General features: G+C 40.3%; 1 protein-coding gene across 6 annotated transcripts in view; it reads right to left on the bottom strand.

Annotated features, from left to right (window-relative positions):
• Nucleotides 1-19,053, bottom strand: part of runx1 (RUNX family transcription factor 1) — a 53,856-nt gene that overhangs the window by 14,527 nt on the left and 20,276 nt on the right. For 3 of the 6 annotated variants that reach the window (XM_031851837.1, XM_031851838.1, XM_031851840.1), the window contains 4 exons: nucleotides 14,468-14,586; nucleotides 7,926-8,074; nucleotides 7,735-7,845; nucleotides 3,817-3,973 (listed from right to left, as the gene is read on the bottom strand). In XM_031851837.1, coding sequence (XP_031707697.1) covers nucleotides 3,817-3,973; nucleotides 7,735-7,845; nucleotides 7,926-8,074; nucleotides 14,468-14,555 — 505 coding nt within the window. In that variant the 5' untranslated portion in view covers nucleotides 14,556-14,586. Of the gene's footprint in view, nucleotides 1-3,816; nucleotides 3,974-7,734; nucleotides 7,846-7,925; nucleotides 8,075-10,004; nucleotides 11,795-14,467; nucleotides 19,021-19,053 lie in introns of those variants that run through there. The other 3 variants (XM_031851839.1, XM_031851842.1, XM_031851841.1) reach the window with 3 other exon arrangements.

The following is a 19,053-nucleotide window of genomic DNA, read 5'->3' as shown; positions in this document are numbered from 1 at the left end:
TAAAAGCGGAACTAAAAGAGAGACAGAAACCTGGTTGCACACACACAACTACACAGACATTAGTAGTAGTACTCTGAACCAGGAAACAAACACACAAGACATGACAGATGTGTGTAACTATAGTGTAAATACAATCGCGTTATCAATTTCACATCCAACAACAACGTGGGTGGAAAAACATAATCAACTGTTCCAAACCAGAGAGGAAGCAGCCATTAGCCAGTTAGCGAGCTACGCTACTAGCAAGAAAGCAGCAAGGAAGCTTGTCATCGTGGATCCACAAGACACGAGACCAAGTGTCTGCTTTAAGATGCTAATTACCGAATCATTATTTTACTATTGCAAAGTCACCTGACAAAATAAACAGATACACAGGTTTATGACAAGCGTTGTATTGTGTGGCTATGGAGGTGGACCATGTCTGAGTCGTCTCACAGCACTGCGTCATAAAAAGACTGTTGGTGGGGTCATGTTGTTTCAGGTACGGATGAGATGATGAAATATGATCCTGGTTTAAGAACCAGATTAATGAGTTTGAAGTTTGGTCAGATGCCAAACTGATGGGAGCTGTGTGCATTGTGTGAAGTGAGTGCTCTCATTGATATGAATAAAGGGCCTGCAGTGTTTTGCTGATCACGGCTTCATTCACTCTGAAGAGTCTTTAGGAAAAGCTTCTTGTGGACAGAAGGCTGTTTTCACATTATCCGGTTTAGTTTCACCAGACTTGAAAGAAATGATTGGTTTTCTTATATCATCACTAAATCAGCAATATCACTGTTTATATTGTGATGTTTGAAACATCAGAGGTGAGTTAGAAGGAGGATGTCACGAGAACCGATACTTCGGTACCATGTCAATGGAACAATTCTGAAAACATGATGGTGCTCATTTTTTTATAGTACCACAGGTACCGCAGCAACACTTCCTCATACAATGATTTGTATAATATTTAATAAAAGTTACTCCTCATTTTTAATGCGTTTTTCTTCAAAAGCCAGCAACACGTGTCAATTTCTGCTTGCTACATGAAAATAGTCTTTCAAAATAAACTTCCATCTTCATAGGAAACTACTTAGTTAGGTTTAGGAAAAGATGGTTTGGGTTAAAATAACTACAAAGCGCCGTAACTACATTACGCAAGTTAGGCGACAAATAAATGAACATTGACTTCTCGTTTCACATTGGGGAACAAACAGCAATGTCCTGGGTGAAAGATCACTGTCACATTCACCAAAACCAGTATGCAAACTGTAACAAAGGAGTGTATGTTGAAGTACGCAGGATTTATTGTTCTGTTTTTTACTGTGGTATCAATTTGGGAATTAAGGATCTTGTAATTTCACTGGTATTGGTATCAACTTCTACATTTCTGGTACCGTGACCTCCCTAAGGAGGACATTCAGAGAGTTGGGGGTGGAGCAGGACCAAGTTAAGAGTTTGTATCTAAAGTCAAAACCTTGAGGAATAGGATTTAGTTAAGCAGTTTCTATAACTTCAGTGAGGAGCTACTGATATGCAAATCCACACAGCAGCTCTACATTGACATGAGCACTGTGTACTGAGTGTATCAGTGTCGCCGGGTGTTGTAACTAAGTGCTTCTGCAAAACAGGGAACACTGACTGATGATGAGTATGTTTGAGAACGTTGACTCTGACTCCCACACACACACACACACACACACAGAAACCACTAGTCAAACCACTAAACCATTCATTGCGGTCGGCAGCTAAACTGACCACTTCCCACTCAGACAGTTAATGACATTTTACAGGTTTTAGATGGAAACTCAGCTCAAAATCTACAATACACAACCCGGTCTCCAGGAAAAATGTTTTCGGATTCGTTGAATGTCGCCGCTTTAGGCAACAAAACCTCAAAGGTTAGAAAAAAGTTAATGGTTTGTTTAAATAATAACATAACAAAATAACGGCCCAACGTAACGGCCCAACGTAGCGGAACAACGTAGCGGAACAACGTAGCGGAACAACGTAGCGGCACAACGTAGCGGCACAACGTAGCGGCACAACGTAGCGGCACAACGAAATGTTCGCTGTACTTTGTCCCTTGCTCTGAGCAAATGCAAAAACTTTTTGTCCCTGATTTGCAGAAACGTAATATGCCAACATTTATTCCTGGTGACTAGGCTTGGAAATGTTACATTACATTGTCATTACAAATGTCCTGGACCCTTCACCAAATACCCTTTTATCGCATCGTCACATCTCGAGCGAGAGACAAGACTAGCAGAAATCAGAAACTGTCAAGAAGCCAAAAGTCAACAGATAAGTCTTCTATGTTTCTTCTTGTCAACAAATCCCAAACCAACAATATACTATGAATCCGACTGACAAGTATTGTGTGTATCAACGCCTGATATCTCCACTTCCTGTGTGCCATAGAGCTCCATTAAAAACACATCAATGACTCAATCTGATATGTTTTCATAATTCTTCCGGGATGCTGTAGATAGTTCTAGCAAACTAATTGGATTAGAAACAGATACGATTTTTGTTAGCTCAAACAAAATAACTTTTTTCTTGTGTATGATTTCTCTTATATAATATATATATAATACGTGTGCTTGCAAAATCAATTTTGTGCACCAAATCTGACATCGATGATATAATGCAATCATTCCACTGCCACAAATACTCACTAGAGCACTTATATATATATATATATAGTTCATATTTACAGAGAAGACATATGAATTAGCTCGTGGTTCCCTGCATTAACCACTGTGATCAGCTTTGTTTTGCCTCTTAAAATACTGTGTGATGCTGGGAGAATGAACCTCATTGTATTCTGTGCAGTTAAATTTGCATGAAAACAAATTTCTACACATCATCGTTCTTCATTTGAATTCTACTGCACAATAATTAAATTAAGTATGCTATTTTTTCAAAGGCTGAACTGTGGAATCTGTAAAATATTGACAGTTATTCCCATATTTCCATTCAGCTGGGGATTAAGTTCATGTGAGTGTTCGCAGAGTGTGTGTACACAGGACGGCTGTTTTAAATAGATTAGTTGGGACATTTGCCTGTGACTGATTTAGTGTAACTGTGGTCTAGTGTGTCCGTTAAAGAGAGAGAGCGAGGGGGGGAGAGGGGGGGAGAGCGGGGTAGACGTTGAATGAAGAGTTACGGGGAAGTTGTGTGAATACTGTTTTTATTCATATGTACTTCCCCTAATTTATCCGCTGTGTTGTGTGGTTGTGCAAAACACACGTATTAAACTTCAACCAGAGTAAGATTGGCTGACATTGCTCTTACTCTATTTGTGTTAGTGGCACTCTAGATCATGGTGCTCTCTGCAAAATGAGTCCACGGCAAAGATCAGCATTCGTATCTCTTTGTTTTTGCATTTGTGTGTTTCTATGTGTGTGCAACGTCTCCTCATACAATGTGTCGTATCGTTGGTATGATACGATACAAAAAGTAATAATTTGAACGTTCCGCAACATGAGAGATCAGTCCTACTCAAACCCCTGCAGACCATAACTTGTTGAGACAACCAAACCACTTGGCTGGGTTTTGGGCTGAAATAAGTTTGTCACATAACTTAATAAATATATAACTTATGTAACAAAAGTAAGTTGAACAAGTAAACGTTGACTCCTGGGTGAAAGTCTTGTTTCTTTGACCCGTCCATCCATCTCGACTTCCTCTCTCCATGTACTGTGTTGCTCTTTATACTCCTGACTTCTGTAGAGGCAGCCAGCACGTCCTGCTCATGATTACGGGGGTTATTGATCATTTACAGTCAATGTAAGTACGGACACAGAATGAGAACACTCCAGTGTGTGTGTGTACCTCTTCCACTGCGGCCGACAAAGCGCAGGTCGTTGAATCTGGCCACTTGGTTCTTGATGGCGGCTGTGGCGTTGCGAAGCTCAGCAGAGAAGTTCTCATCATTTCCTGCCATCACCGTTACCAGGGTGCCATCGGGGGTGTCGCCCAGGGCAACCACCTAGTGACCGCAAAGAAGAAGGAAGGAGAGAAGATGGAAGGAGAGAAGGAGAGAAGATGGAGTGTGATTTCTGAATGTTTGGTGCTCAGTTAGCCTTTAGATGTTCAGCTTTTGGTAGTTTTTCTGCCCGGGTTGTTCCAGGTTAATATAACTTTATTTATACATCACCTTTCTCAACATACGTGTCTGTCTAAGTTCAAGGTTAGTATAAAACAAAGAAAGATAATATTCATTGATTTTTTTAACGGTCACACTGAGAAACAAACAGCGTTGGACTGTTTCAGCTCTCAAATTTCATGTAAAGGATTCAAATGATGAAATAAAACGTAAATCATTTCCCTATTGAAAATGAAACAAGTGTGAAATGGAAATGTTCAACACTCTCTGGAGAGCACGTTCTCCTGCTCCACACCTACACAGATATACAGATATAGAGGCAGGGAAGCTGATTTCCATATCAACGCTAATCACACCAAACCATCAGTGAGCAAACGGCCGCGGCTGAAGCTGATGGACGCTTTCTTTTTGAACCCCTGCGATGACCACAGTTTGGGTTTACCTCTCAGTTAAAGCATTGTCCTACAGGCACATGGGTCTCTATTGTTTACCTTCTAAGCTGCCTTGAGTATTAGTTGAAATATCAATATGCTGATGTTCCAATAATCAACCAGTGACATGTATTGATCTGAGCCTGCGGTGGAATGTGATTGGATAAAGTTCTTCCTTAATAATAAAGCAGGAGCGACTGGATGGATCTTGGCCTGTGTGTGTGTGTGTGTTCGTTAAACACATGCCAGTGTATACCAAGGTTGTAATAGTTTAGAATTTTCTATTTATTTTACTTTAGTTTTGACTGGTTATAGTTTAGTTTCAGAGTGTGTTTGCTAGTTTTAGTTTGTTTTTCAGAAAGCTTTAGTTTTAGTTTGTATACTGCTACACTAGTTTGTGTGTCTTTGTTAGGGACAGTTATAATACCCCACAAGTATGTAGTTACATAAAAATACAAATTACAACACATTCTCTCTCCCAACTCGTCCGATACCAACGCTTGGTCAGTGGTCCTAAACTAGTTCTCGGTTCCTCTCTGTCAGGTTTGGACGTATCAGGAACGGCGCGTCAAGTCCTTACACGCATATTCGGTTTGCTGAACGGGCCTACTGGGCCCTCTAAACCTGTCGGGCCCCTGGGTCTGACTACACGCGAAAATGTCTACAAAGATGTCTCTCTGATTCTGTGGCTCCTGTTCTTATGGAGAAGGGGTGGGGCCTTGACAGGGGGACAATGTCTCACTATCTGCCCATGCACAGTGTCTTTTTAAAATAAACCTCCATGCCTGCCTGTTACGTGCATACATTTCAAAATAAACTTCCAACACCAACGTAGGTTTAAGTCGTTTTTAGGTTTACTTGGTTGGGTTAAGTAGAATACTGTGGTTTGGTGGTTGGGTTTGTTTGATCCAACTGTCCTCCCCGTCCTCCTCGCCGAGGGGACTTTTACAGACTTTTACAACAGTTTCTCTGAGCGCCTAATGATGATGTGGATGGATTTGCATTGGAGTGAGCTGAAAGCCCTGTGCGTCTTATTCCGATACTAAAAGGTGACTGGTCCGTCGGTATCAGACGCAGAGCAGCATTGACCAATGGGAGTGAGAACAGGCTGGCTTGGAGGACTGTGAATGTTTAAATCTTCTGATAAGGGATCAACTTGAGAACTCTTACACTAACAGGCTCAGGAGAAACAACCCAGCTGATTAACAGTAGAGCTGAGCTGCTTGGTTACATTTAAAGGATTAAAGAATAAATCGTTTTTTATTCAGGTTCAGTTAGGTTTAGTTTATGACGATAACCCTGGTGTTTACACACATATAGTACCTGTGTGTGCACCAACAGCATAGTGCATGTTGTCATGTATGCACCTGTGCATATTTCAGTGTTCATGAAATTGTGTGTGTTTCCATGTATATGTGAGTGTGTGTGCATCATAACAGTCATCCATTATCAGTAAAAGGCAGTCACATCCGCTCATGACACTCATAATGATGCATAATGCACCAAACACACACACATGTGCGAACACTAATGCATAAGGCTCAATAAATCAATCAGTTGTGTGTTCTGCGGCTAAAAGCTGCTTTTCCACAAATGCATTTTGTCTCAAAGTGCAGGGAAGCGTCCACATCCACACACGTCGATACACCATGATGAAGAAATGCAAGAATATCCAGCCATCATGTGAACACATCAAATCAATCTGTTTTCTTGCAGAAAAATAGCATCAAATCCTGTAAATTGACATTTATGAACGGAGGTTTTGCACAAAAGGAATTGTAATAATATAATATAATAATTTAGTATTGAAGAGATTCTGGCGTAAAAGAAGTTGGTCCTACTTGTTAGTCAAAATAAATAATAAAGTATCTGCTGAAAGGCCTCGTCACAGAGACGCAACTGTCCTCGCTCATGAAGCAGTTGGAGATATGTGCTTTTCATGGGACAGCGTTGTCGTCTAGGGACTAATGGTAAGAATAATATTTTGAATCCAAATTATTATGCTGAAACTTTCTCCCTCTCACTCTGTGAAGTGAATAAAAAGATCGATATATTTACTTCCTTTTAGCTCCAAATGCTGTGAAATGCCTCCATTAGCTGATTGGTGCTGAACATAAATGAAACATAACCATTGATACAGAATAATATAAGTAATAAGATTCACAGATTCCAGCTACTCAAATGTGAGGATTTCCTGCTTTTCTTAGTTTTATGTTATTGTAAAGATCTGAGTCTGTTTACAGTGAAGTACAGTAATGCAAAGATCTCAGCTTCCAGCATTAAAATAATAAGAACAGATTAACATTTGATGAATTGTTATTTTAGGTGAAGCATCTTATTCTGCCGTCTTGGCCAAGACTCCTGCTTGAATCTCAATGGGAAGATGTTCTGGTTGAATAAAGGTCACATTAAAAATAAATATGCAAATGATGCCCTGCTGTGGCCTCAGATGAATCCATCATTCTAGTTCTATTCTACAACTCAGCAACATTATTAAAACATATTGACACACGTTCTATGCATTATTTACAGTAAATACTGCAGTGTAAAAAATACATTTAAAAGTACAGAAGTATTATCAGAAAATGTACTCAGTGTATCAGAAGTAATAGTACTATTTTGTGGCTCCTTTTTAGAGTTGAATGATTAAATAGATTATGTTATTAGTTGATTATGGATGTAATCTTTGTATGTTATAGTTGGTCAACATAGAGCAAATTTTTTTATTTTATATACAGTATATATACTGTATATATATATATATATACACACACACACACACACACACACATTGAGTACTATACTTATGTAATTTACACTGTTTTTTTTTTACCTGCATGTTCATATTTACATAACAATAATCCGACACATTTAAAGCATTGCATAATAACATATAAGGTCAAGTATCACAATGTATGATGATGTATTATAATTATCATAGTTGAAATACTTCATAATATTTTAATAATGCCTTATAATGCATTATAATGTACTATATATATATAAGTCAATATAAGGGTCATTGATTGCTTTAAGTAAAGTGAAAAGATATCATCAGCAAAATCATGTAAAATAAATACGTACATCAAAGTATTATGATGATTGACCTTGTAAGTCATTATAAAAGGCTTTATAATGTGCTATGATTATTGTCGTGAAGCATTATTATTTATGGCTGCTTATAGCTGTCAGTAAATGTAAAGCAACACACACCTTGAAAGCGATGGGCAGCGTCTTGTTGCACCTCCAGTGTGTGGGCAGCACCGAGCAGAGGAAGTTGGGACTGTCAGTCTTGGACAGCTCACCTGGATGATCTGAGATCACCTGTAGAGACGCCACCGTTACTCAACTGAAGGTTTACATCAGGGGATACATTCAACACGGTGACTTGCATGTCATCGTACCTCCACCATCCCGCGGTCAGCCATGCGCAGTTTGCCCACCAGAGCGGCCCCTCCGGCCCCCTGGGTGCCCAGAGGCAGGGCCTCGGCCATCTTCCCCCCCGAGGCCAGGGTGGTGGAGGGGGGGGTGTAGCGCCGGCCCGGGGCTGGGTCTGAGAGAGAATACACGAGGTTAGTTGAGTTAAAGTTCATCTTTGTGCTGCTCTAAATACCTCCAGATGATGTTCTGCCATGAATGCAGATAAATATGAGAGACGGTGAACCTCACAGAGCGCTTCATTGCACAGAGGCTCTGGTTCCAAATGGGAATATGTTCCTTGTCTATAATAACTGATTGAATATCTTTGGGTCTGGGACTGTTGGTTGGACAACACAAGACATTTGAAGACATCCATTTTGCGCTCTTTAGGGGATATTTGCCACTATTTTGTGACATTTAATAGAAGAAAGGATTCAGCTGAAGAATCACAGGATCATGAAAACTTGTGTCAAAGAAAGAGGACGTAAAGACGAGCACTCAGATGAGACTCAACGACCGGTAAAAGTCATGTATATACGGCACATGATGACACACACGGACTCCCATACCACAGAGTGTAGTCATGAAACTGAAGACAGCAGCAACACTTCTGCTCTCTCAGCTTCAAATGAACATTTAGGAGAGAAGTGGCACGCTATCAACAAAGAGGCTTCAATTCATGTAACACCATAAAGAAAAGAATAAAGAAAGCCTCAGAGGGACTGTGATAAATAATCTCTCTGTCTGTGTGTCTGTCTGCCTGTCTGTCTGCCTGTCTGTCTGCCTGCCTGTCTGTCTGTCTGCCTGTCTGTCTGCCTGCCTGTCTGTCTGTCTGCCTGTCTGTCTGTCTGTGGCTCTGCTGGTTTGTCAGTCAGCCAACCCACAATTGAAGCCACATGCGGCGGTGTGGAGTTTATCTTACAGTGTGACTGAAACCCTTGCACTGCGGCGGCACTGAGTGCTCAGCCACCGGCTGCTGGTTCAACACAGGAGCCACGGACACATTTAGAATGTTTGAATTCACTTCACAGAAAATAATCCCATAAACAGTTCAGTTCAGGGGCCGACCCACGGCAACTACAACGTGCATTCACTCTTGTGGAGATCTGGAGTCGTACGTGATATTTTTGAATGATCTGAGAAAAGAAGATGAGACAGTTTTATCTCTTAGTGTGAAAGAGAAAAAGAAAAAAATGTATTTAGAGAAACTTTGACTATTTAAATAATAAAAGTATAATAATCAAGGTACCAGTTGAAAGTTAGTTTGTTAGTGAGGCAGTGTTCAATAAATGTTCATCATGTTCAATAAATGCTCATCATGTTCAATAAATGTTCATCATGTTCAATAAATGTTCCTCACACTCAGCGGAGCGGCGGATTACCTGAAAACGTAATTTCACTCACTATAAATGAAACTCTTTTAATAAAAATCATCCTTTGTGACTCCATCTCAAAGGATGATGATGTCATTTGAATTTAAAGAAAAGGGAGAAAAAGTAAACAAGAGCAGCGTTACTACATTATATTTAAGATAAATATAGAAATGCGATATATTTTTAAACCAGTTTTGCCCCTCAGCTAAAAATCTCACCATATGTTCAAAGACATCATAAGAGCATTAATATGGCAATAATTCTTTATTTTACCAAATGTTATAAATATGGATAAGTACTGATATACTGCAGTATACAGGGGACTATAGTTAAGATATTTAACTTGTTATTATAGAAAACATCTTTGTGAATCATATTTTGTAGAACACGTCACACTGCACCTAACTACTTTAGAGTAGATTATATAAGAACACTAATGTCTATAATACTATAACTATAATACTATAACTGAGGTATATCTGAAGTACATGTGACCTCCCGACACCACAGCTGTTCTCATGTCCACCTCCACTCACGCATCCTCTGATAACGAGCATCATAACAGAGAGAAGGGGATGCATTCATGACTTTATATATGTGTATAAATATATGTATGTGTATATATATATATATATATATTATGTGAGCAAAGACACTCGTATAATAAAGCGTCAGAGAGATGCCTCGTACCGTATTTTGCGTCCCACAGAAACACCATTTGTGCGCCACAGTGCGTCCACAGACACGCGACTCTCCCGATCTTCCCCGTAAACCTCCCGATGTCTCTTGTTGACAGCGCGAGCTGCAGAATGTTCTCTGTGTACGTGTCGAGAGTTTGTCACGTTGTCGACTTCTTGTTGTCTGCCCGTAAACAGAAGAAGAAACATGAACCGCCTGCTTGCGGAGCTTTATTCCGTCCAGACGCGCCGGATTTGAAAAAGCCCGAAACCGAAACGACGTCCAGAGCTCCACCACTGGGGAGCAGAAGAGAAGTCCCTCAGACTGGTGATGGGTGTTGGGACGTCTTCAACGCTCCTCGTGCCTCCTCGCAGCCGAAGTGAAGCTTCCACATGTTTGGCACCAAAGTGGAAGAGAACTGACAAGACTTTAAGGAAACAGGAAACTAAACCTGAACTAGTTTTAACTTTCAATCTCGGATCCTCCTGATTTAAATATGATGCTTCAGGACCGTTACAAGCTGCGCTCTCTCTCTCTCCTGCCCGGCTATGTCTCTCTCCCTCCCCGCTACATGAGTGGACATCCCGGCTAACGGCGCCAGACTTTTACCGGCAGACCGTCCGCATTTGCATCTCAGCTCTCAGCCAATGGAGAGGCTCGCCGCTGGCTGTCCGAGTGGGGGACTGACCAATCAGTGTTATGTCCGTCCGGGAGGAGGCGGGGTATGTGGTGAGGGAGCGGAGCAGCACTTCCTCGTGCGCTGAACGGACTTCATCGCTGTGATAAGTCAGACACCGCGAGGTGAGACCACGCGGGACCAGGACTTCTATCTGTGGCTGCGTGGAGACAACAGTGAGCCCGACTTTCACACTGTTTCCCCGGATTCAAATAACGACGTAACGTTGAGCAAAATGTGACAGCTTCCTCTGAAAGTCAACATACACACTGTGATGTTCACGCAGAGGTGCACATTAACATATGTCTGGTGTCCTCCTCAACAACCGGCTGTGTCTCAACTCCCGGTTTGTCCGCTCAGAAATAACGCCGGCTCGGTGCTTTTAACTCGGGCTGTCGGTACCGGAGACAGACGATAGGGGGCAGTCGGTGATGTGAATCATGACAGAGAGCCGCGTCATGGATTCACCAGCATGTTTATGACTTATTGTTATTCATTCTAATGGGTTGAGACAGCTCTAGCATTATTTTATTGTGTATTTACATTGTTTTATGATTATGTTTTATGTTTCTGACTGTATCATAAAGTGTACTCATGATTCTGAAATTGCATTTATGTTGAATTCTTTTTTGTGGCACATAAATGTGTGACTTGTGTGATGTTGAGTGTCGGTAACTTGTCCAGTACAAAGAGAGACATGTTGACTCTCCTGGTTGAATACAAATAAAACATATTGTTCAATATCACAGCATTACTGATGTAGATATGATATTTATATTATTTATGATTTTAAGTATTCTAAACCACATCATTTAAAATAAATATTTCAGCAAGACATTGATTTAAATGATGATGATTTAGTGGAACAATATTTTAAAAAGTAAATATTTCCAATTATTTCTAATTGGAAATTGTTGAATTTTTATTTTAAAACTAAACACTAAATAAAACCTTTAATAATATAAAACAAAATGAACAAATAAATGATGTGAGGATAGACTCATATTGAAGGATACATAAAAGCAAATAGAAAATAACCGATAAACTGAGGTGGATTCAGCTTATTCTAGTTTTAAGACTTAAAATGTATTGAATTTAATTTGTTTTTATTTGAAAACCACATATAACAAAACAACAACACAAAATAAAACCCCTAATGAAATGAAATAAAATAAACAGATAAATGATGTGAGGATTGACTCATATTAAAATATAAATAAAAGCAAATAGAAAATAATGGATAAGTTGAAATTGAAATACCACTGAATCAAATGCACTGAAATATTATATATCTGAATTTGTGGTTTAAATTCCTCTCTGAATTTTCCAGTTTGTGAATAAATCAAATAGATTTTTTTCCTGGTTCACAAATTCAGAAAGAGCATTCCAGTGTGTGGGGTTTGTAGCTGCTCATCTGAACGTATCTCGTACCTCATGGTCCCCATCAGCAGAGCAGGCTGGTCAGTCGGCATTTTATGAATGTTTAAAATTAATCTAGCTTTAAATTCAGTGGTATTAAAAGTATTCAGTAGTTATTACAACATTATTACATGTGGTCGATTTTTATTCTAACATTTATATATATATATTTTTAAAAAATATATATTTTTTGTACACATTAAAGGTAGTTTTTGGTTCCCACTTTGCAAAATCATCAAAGTTTACAGTTTTGTACTGTTAAAGGTCAGTCTGTGCACCTGCCTGTTTCATGAGGCCTTTTTGTGAGTCAGTCGATTGGATCTGAGTTAAATCAACACACTGTCGGATGAGTTTTAGCGAAATGCCAGTCTGCCTCTGCATCCATCCCTCTGTAGCCAAAGGGGGATGATAAAATATGTAAATGCCTCCACTCTGGTCCCGGCCTTAGATGCGCGTGACGTGATTTGCCCTTGGAAATATCTATTTTTCACTTCCTCATCCAGTATTTGTCTTTTTGTTTTGAACTTGTTATCCAAAGATCAGACGAATTCAAACGCCTCACAATCGTTTGCCAATAATTCACTGATTGTCACAGATTGTTAAACTGCATAAAAACCTGGATTCAAGATGAACAGTGAAAGCATGCTAATAACACATTTCTCTTACGCTCCCTGGCTGGTTTGCTGCTACACGCACAACTTATGAAACCTGCAGCTAAATGACTTCTGTCAACCTGCAACTTCATCAAACTTAGTGTCATTAAATCTGACACTGGACATTTATTCCTCATAGAAGCACACTTATAAATAATTCAAAGAGTGAAGGATGAAACTATATATCTGTGAGGCCTTATGCCAAGTATGCACACAGATTCTATAGAAACAAAGTGAGTTTAGATGCTCGTAGCAATTCATATCGTCATGCATCATCATACGTGTGTATCCTGAGATGTTGCCACAAAATGTCTGAATGTTTAATACTCAGCTGAAAATGTGTCATAATTTATTTCATAACTAGATGCAATGCATGTATTCATCAATCTCTTAAAATAAAAATGAATATTGTCAGTTTTGAACAAAGCTGTGCAGCTATACAGTCCTTTACATGTTACAAGGTTACACCCTGTGTGTTGGGGTAAATAGTCAAAATGAGATGGTGAGCGTTTAAAGACAGAAATAAAACAGAAGAGGAGAAGGAGAGAAAATACATGGCAGAGGGAGAGGAGTTGGATTTCACTCAGCCAGCGTTTCCCACTGACTGACTGGTAATGTGAGCTGGTCATTGTCCTCTGATCCATAATCAATACCCAGCCTATCAAAGTTATTGATACCAGCATTGCTTCATATTATCAGCTGCAGTACAAATACGATTCCTCAAACTGAAGATATGCCCAAGAAAGGTTTCCACAGAATAAGAGCACCATGTAGGAAGGCTACGCAGCTAAATGTCATTCTACTGTCATTTAGAAGTGTTGGTCCATCGAGGGCTAGTACTAGAGGAATGTATTACTGTCTATGGATACTTTCACATTTTTAACAAAGGATATGTTACTTGGCAATAACCAATGGCATACGATATAGAATTGTCAGCATCATCTCAGCACATATTGCTACAAGCCTTCAAACAGCCCAAACATTTACTATCTTTGTTTCAAAACTCAAAACTAGTCAAAGTTGTTTTCAGGATTTCCTGCAGAAATTCAAAATAAAATGCAAAAATAATCACCAACCAGAAGACCAATATCTGAGTATAAGTATAACCACTCCCTGAGTTTACAGTCCGAATGGATTCAGGCTGGTTCGTTACTGTTTGTAAGGTCAACTAAAAAGGTGCGGTTGCTTATCTGTGACAGGATGATTGAGTAGCACCTAAAACTCCCCAAAGAACTCCTAGAACCCATCCAGGACTCCAGGACTCCCTCAAGGATTAATTATATCGCCTCGATAAAGTCTTAGAAATCCAGTGAACTGAAGTTGAGAAGTGTGGTGGAATAGTTCAGGGATGAGAATGACTGGAGAAGTCTTTTCCGTTGTTAGGTCAGTTTACGCTGCAGTGGAAGTGTTTCAAACTACCAACTTCATGTACGAGAAGCTCAACATCATGTCAAACACCTCAAGAGAAAAAGTGCCATTCAAGTGTTCAGTGTTTCGAGGACTACAGCATGACAAGCTTCTCAGAACAACGCAGTCACCAAAGATTAACATGGATTATTATAGCCACAAATTATGTGAAGGCAATGTTTTTACACCACAACAGGTAAATTAATAACTAAAACACTGATTAATATTGAGTTCAAAATAATACAAACAGAAAACGGCCACAAGACCAGACATGATGGGGATGATGATAACCAAGTGGTGTCAAGAAGAATGCACTTTACCAAAGAGTCCGCTGCCTGTCCGGCCCTTCCTCATCAGGTACATGGCCCAGGACAGGGGGCCAGAGGTGGAGAACGTCCCAGGGTTCATGCTTCAATCCTGGGTGCAGAAGCAGCAACAGCTGGGGCCAAATTTCCAACACCCAGCGGGGAAGAGAGCAGAGGGTATCAAGGGTAAAAATGAAAAGACAAAGAGGGAAAACAGCAAGAGGGAAATGGGAAGAAATAGAAAAAATAAAAGAAGGAACAAATAAATAAGGTGTGTCTTTAACTTTTTGTTGTCGAGGATTCCAAAGTTAAAAGTCAACAAAAACACTTCAAAGAGATTCAGAAAACTCATTCGACAAAGAAGAGCTCCAGCCTGTCCTCACCTTCTCAAACGGCTTTTATACCCCCTCCCCCCCCATCTCACCCTACATATTAGTAAAAAGCAGAAAAGAGTGAGGGAGTAAGAGGCGAGGAGCCAGTCAAGCTTAATTCATTCCCTTCCTTCTCTAAAGCGTAGCCACAGGGGACACGACTCCACTTTGCCCTCAGGCTCTTTAAAGCTGCTAATTTCATTTAGCTACTCAAATGATTTTTCTCCTGTTTTCTCCATCCCTCCTTTCCTCCCTCTCCCCCTCCCCCTTTTCTTGCTATTTGGAAGTTCTGGTTGAAAATTGAGGTCACACACTTGAGTGATATGAGTTAGTTTGTACTGAAGCTGCTGATGGCTGCATTGTCCATTCACTACGTTTTGGATCCGTGTTCATAAATCAGATGGATACAGATGTTGCTAGTGACAAGCTAGCCATCACTGCCATGTTATGTGGAGCTCTGACATTAATAGAAACTGGCTGCTTTGCCTCTGATGCGCTAGTTAGCTAGAAAAGCTAAAAACCAACAAACTCGTTCTAACTACAGTCCTGTCTTAAACAACAGCTTAACTTAAATGAGTTTGAATGAATTGAATGAATGAATTGTTTATGGCGTCCAGACCAGCCGGGGGGGTTTGAATATGTTTTATATTTTACAGACAAATGTTTCATCAATTGAGCTTCAAGACTTTATTTTCAACTTTGTTAATACTAAATATGTATATTACCTGTTTTAAAGAAGATGTTGGATACTGACCCACATATTGTGTTTCTATAATACTCTGTTAATGGTGACCAGACACCACGGAAAATGTGGGACAGTCCCGAATAACAAGCAGTCCTCCCGAACCCTGTCCTGATTGTCCCGAAAATCAGACTAAACCCAGATTTGATCAATAGCCAATAAAACATGAAATAGTAGATACCTGGCGGATCATTGCTGCACACAGGATCCAAACAAAACCTTTCGCCAAGTCAGCAGGAAATAATACAACTAGAAGTATCAATCTGTTCATTGAGACTGAATGTAATGCGCTGGAGGTCACATGACCTCGTCTCCTGTCCCTAATTTAACCCCTTCTGATCCCCCTAATCTACTACTTCAACATAAGTTCATTCATAACGTTATTGTTAACACAACATTTGCTCTCTGCTGGTTAAAGCTGATTAGAGATGAACTAAACCTCAAGGTGACCACTGCACACGCACACGCACACACACACACACTGGTGGACAGTGAGCTCCCCACATTGACTCTCCCAGAAGCCCTTTGGCTGGTGACATCACCACAGAGCTCCCTGTGTGTGTGTTTCAGAGGGAGACAGACTGTGTGTGTACACTGACACGTGTGAGCGACAGCCCTGTAATCCTCAATGGCAACCTCAGACCAACAGTGTGTGTTACTGGCTCATGTTGAGCCACAGTGGTTGTCTGAGGTATTTGTTCACAGTGGGCCCAAACCAGGCCCACAAAGCTCAGCTCGTGCTGTATGTGGTTCCGCTCTAAACCGCACTACGGTGCTCTGGTAGGCAGACGCATGGTTTGGTACAGCAGGAGCCCTTTCATAATGATCTGCTAACACAAAGTGAGGGTGTAGTCCACATTAGACTGGAGAGATGAAAGTTCATCCTTTGGATAAGTAAGGACTTCTATTTTGCATATGGATTATTGTTTATTGGACTTTAGAGACTCCCATGAAGAAGACGACCACAGAGTTGTATTACTGTATTCAACCTATATCTACAATGTGTGCTGTGTAATATCCATGCAGCTGCTCGCTGTCTGACACATCGCTGTGCTCATCCTCGCCTTTCACCATTCCACAATGCTAAAATGTTTTGGAGTATGAATACTAAATTAATTTCTTCATTTTAGAGATTCCCCCAGAATGTGATTTTCAGGTTTTCAGGGGTTCCTCCTGTGTAAAATAAGAGCCCTCATATTAAGCTCACCAGGGACGGGCTTCAGTGTAACCGGCCTCCTACTTGTTATAAATTACAATGTACGTATTGCTGTATTTGACACGGCTTGTATTTTCTCACAGCCGTCCCTTGCAGTGTAACTAATGGAAAAAGAATGTGCCATGCTCCATGAAGGTGCACTTTGTTGTATGCAGGGACAAGAGTCTCAGGGTCATAAACATCCAGTTTCAGTTCTACACTATAAACATGAAGAGGAAAAAGAAGTGACGCCCCTCTCTCTCTGCCAGCGGCTGTCTGTCCCCGTCGTCCCCTGAGCTGAGGCCACCCTGAGGCCAGTGACAGTGGCACGGTGAGGATCAATACCACACACACACACACACACACACACACACACACACACACACACGCTGCCACCCTGAGCGAGGGATCGATGGAGGGATGGGGAGAGTCTGGGGAAAAGAAGACCTCCTCTGGTTCCTCATCAGCACCTTTAACACTTCATCACTGGAATTAAAGCATCTATAAACATACATCCGATCTGGTGCTCTGATCGTAGTTTAAAGTGGCAATCTTGAAGGTTTTTATTTCAGTAAATGTCTGTTGAGTCACTATCTATCCCCTAATGAGGTAACACAATGGTGAGCTGCTGGATGAAGACCTGCAGGCCACAGGCTGCACACCGAGGTACCAGACTACCCTGAGACCTGTGCCGTGTGCAGCACAATGATGGACACAGGCAGCCTGATCTCACAGAAGGACCTGGACTTGTTAACAGAGTGTTACCTGCTGGTGTCATGTAGTGTGTTATGCCGAGTCCATCAGGATCCTTTGTTGAGGTGGACAGATGAGTTCCCAGGTTCAACAGAAACATGTTTTAACATAAGTTCATATTGAGTTCACTATTATTTATGTATTTATTATTATTTAAACTTAGGATGTTGTTGTGGTGAATACCTGAACATCTTCCTTTAAAACTCTTTATTATTTAGAGAGAAAGAATTTGATGAATAAACCAAAATTATACCAAAGTATTTAGTAAAAGTGTCTGAAAATATTCAGTGATCAAATCAGATTGTTATACCCTGAAATGATTTTAAAGCCTGATTCATTTTTATTAATGAATTGTGCATACAGATATAAGGGCAACAGGAAAGTGATGGAATTACAGTTGAAAATATGAATTTAGAAGATGAAAATGTAATTTATTAGATCATTGAATACTCTAATGTTAAAGTAGATAGGGAATTTAGGATTTGGAAAGAGATAAATTAAATTCCTGTGCTTAATCCAGTATTAACAAGTTCCAAGAATCAAAGGTCACATTTCATAAATAAATTGCCTTCAATAGCCTCAAAGACACTATCAATCCCATGAACACACATGTCCATAACTCATGGGCCATCAGTGTCAGTAATATTATTCACTGAAACATGCGTCTCATTGTCCAAACACTGAGCTCAGTTATTGTTTCACACACATTTAGGATTTCGTTATCGTTGTTGTTAAATCCTTTTGAAGCTGATACTCACACATTTCAGTGTGATGTAGAACTTTCTACAGTTGTTTCATGATTTTAAGGAGCAGCACTTTATGTCTCCTGTGAGAAATGTGTTCAATGAAGTTTCCTATAATTATAATCATCATCTTTAATGAAAGAGCAACAGTCCAATGGAGCGTTTGGTGGTATATTGTGTCTTATTACATCTTTGTGCTTAGTCATGGCTGTCTCTGATCATGTTCATCAGATCCTCTGTTCATTATGTGATCCAGCACATTTGGGGAAAAGGAAAAATGATGTGGAGGTTTAAGAAATCCCCTCCAGTAATAAGAACTGCAAATGTAAAAGGTTGGATTGCTATTATTTTAAATTAGAAACACACACACACACGCACACGCACACACACACGCACACGCACACACACACACACACACGCACACACACACACACACACACACACACACACCAAAGCAGACATGGAAGAGTCAGTTCAGACACTTCAGAGCTCAGTAGATTTGTATCGAAGCACTCTCATCAATTGATCAATGACGGAGAAGTTAGCAATTGTCTCTAGTTAACAGAGTAGCCGATTCTACCGCACACACAAACACACACACACAGATGCACACACACTTCATCTATAATTCATGGGGTGTATTGTGCGGATGCAGTTAACTGCCGCTTAAAAGTAATTAATTGATTTTCTGACATATCAGTTAGCAGCAGCACCAAATGACACACACACACACGCACGCACACACGCACCCACACACACACACACACACACACACACACACACACACACACACACAC

The sequence above is a fragment of the Anarrhichthys ocellatus genome, unplaced genomic scaffold (assembly GCF_004355925.1).
Source record: "Anarrhichthys ocellatus isolate YVR2014 unplaced genomic scaffold, GSC_Weel_1.0 scaffold12, whole genome shotgun sequence".
Classification (NCBI taxonomy): Eukaryota; Metazoa; Chordata; class Actinopteri; order Perciformes; family Anarhichadidae; genus Anarrhichthys; species Anarrhichthys ocellatus.
Note: the sequence above shows the minus strand (reverse complement) of the source record. Positions and strands in the feature narration are given on the sequence as shown.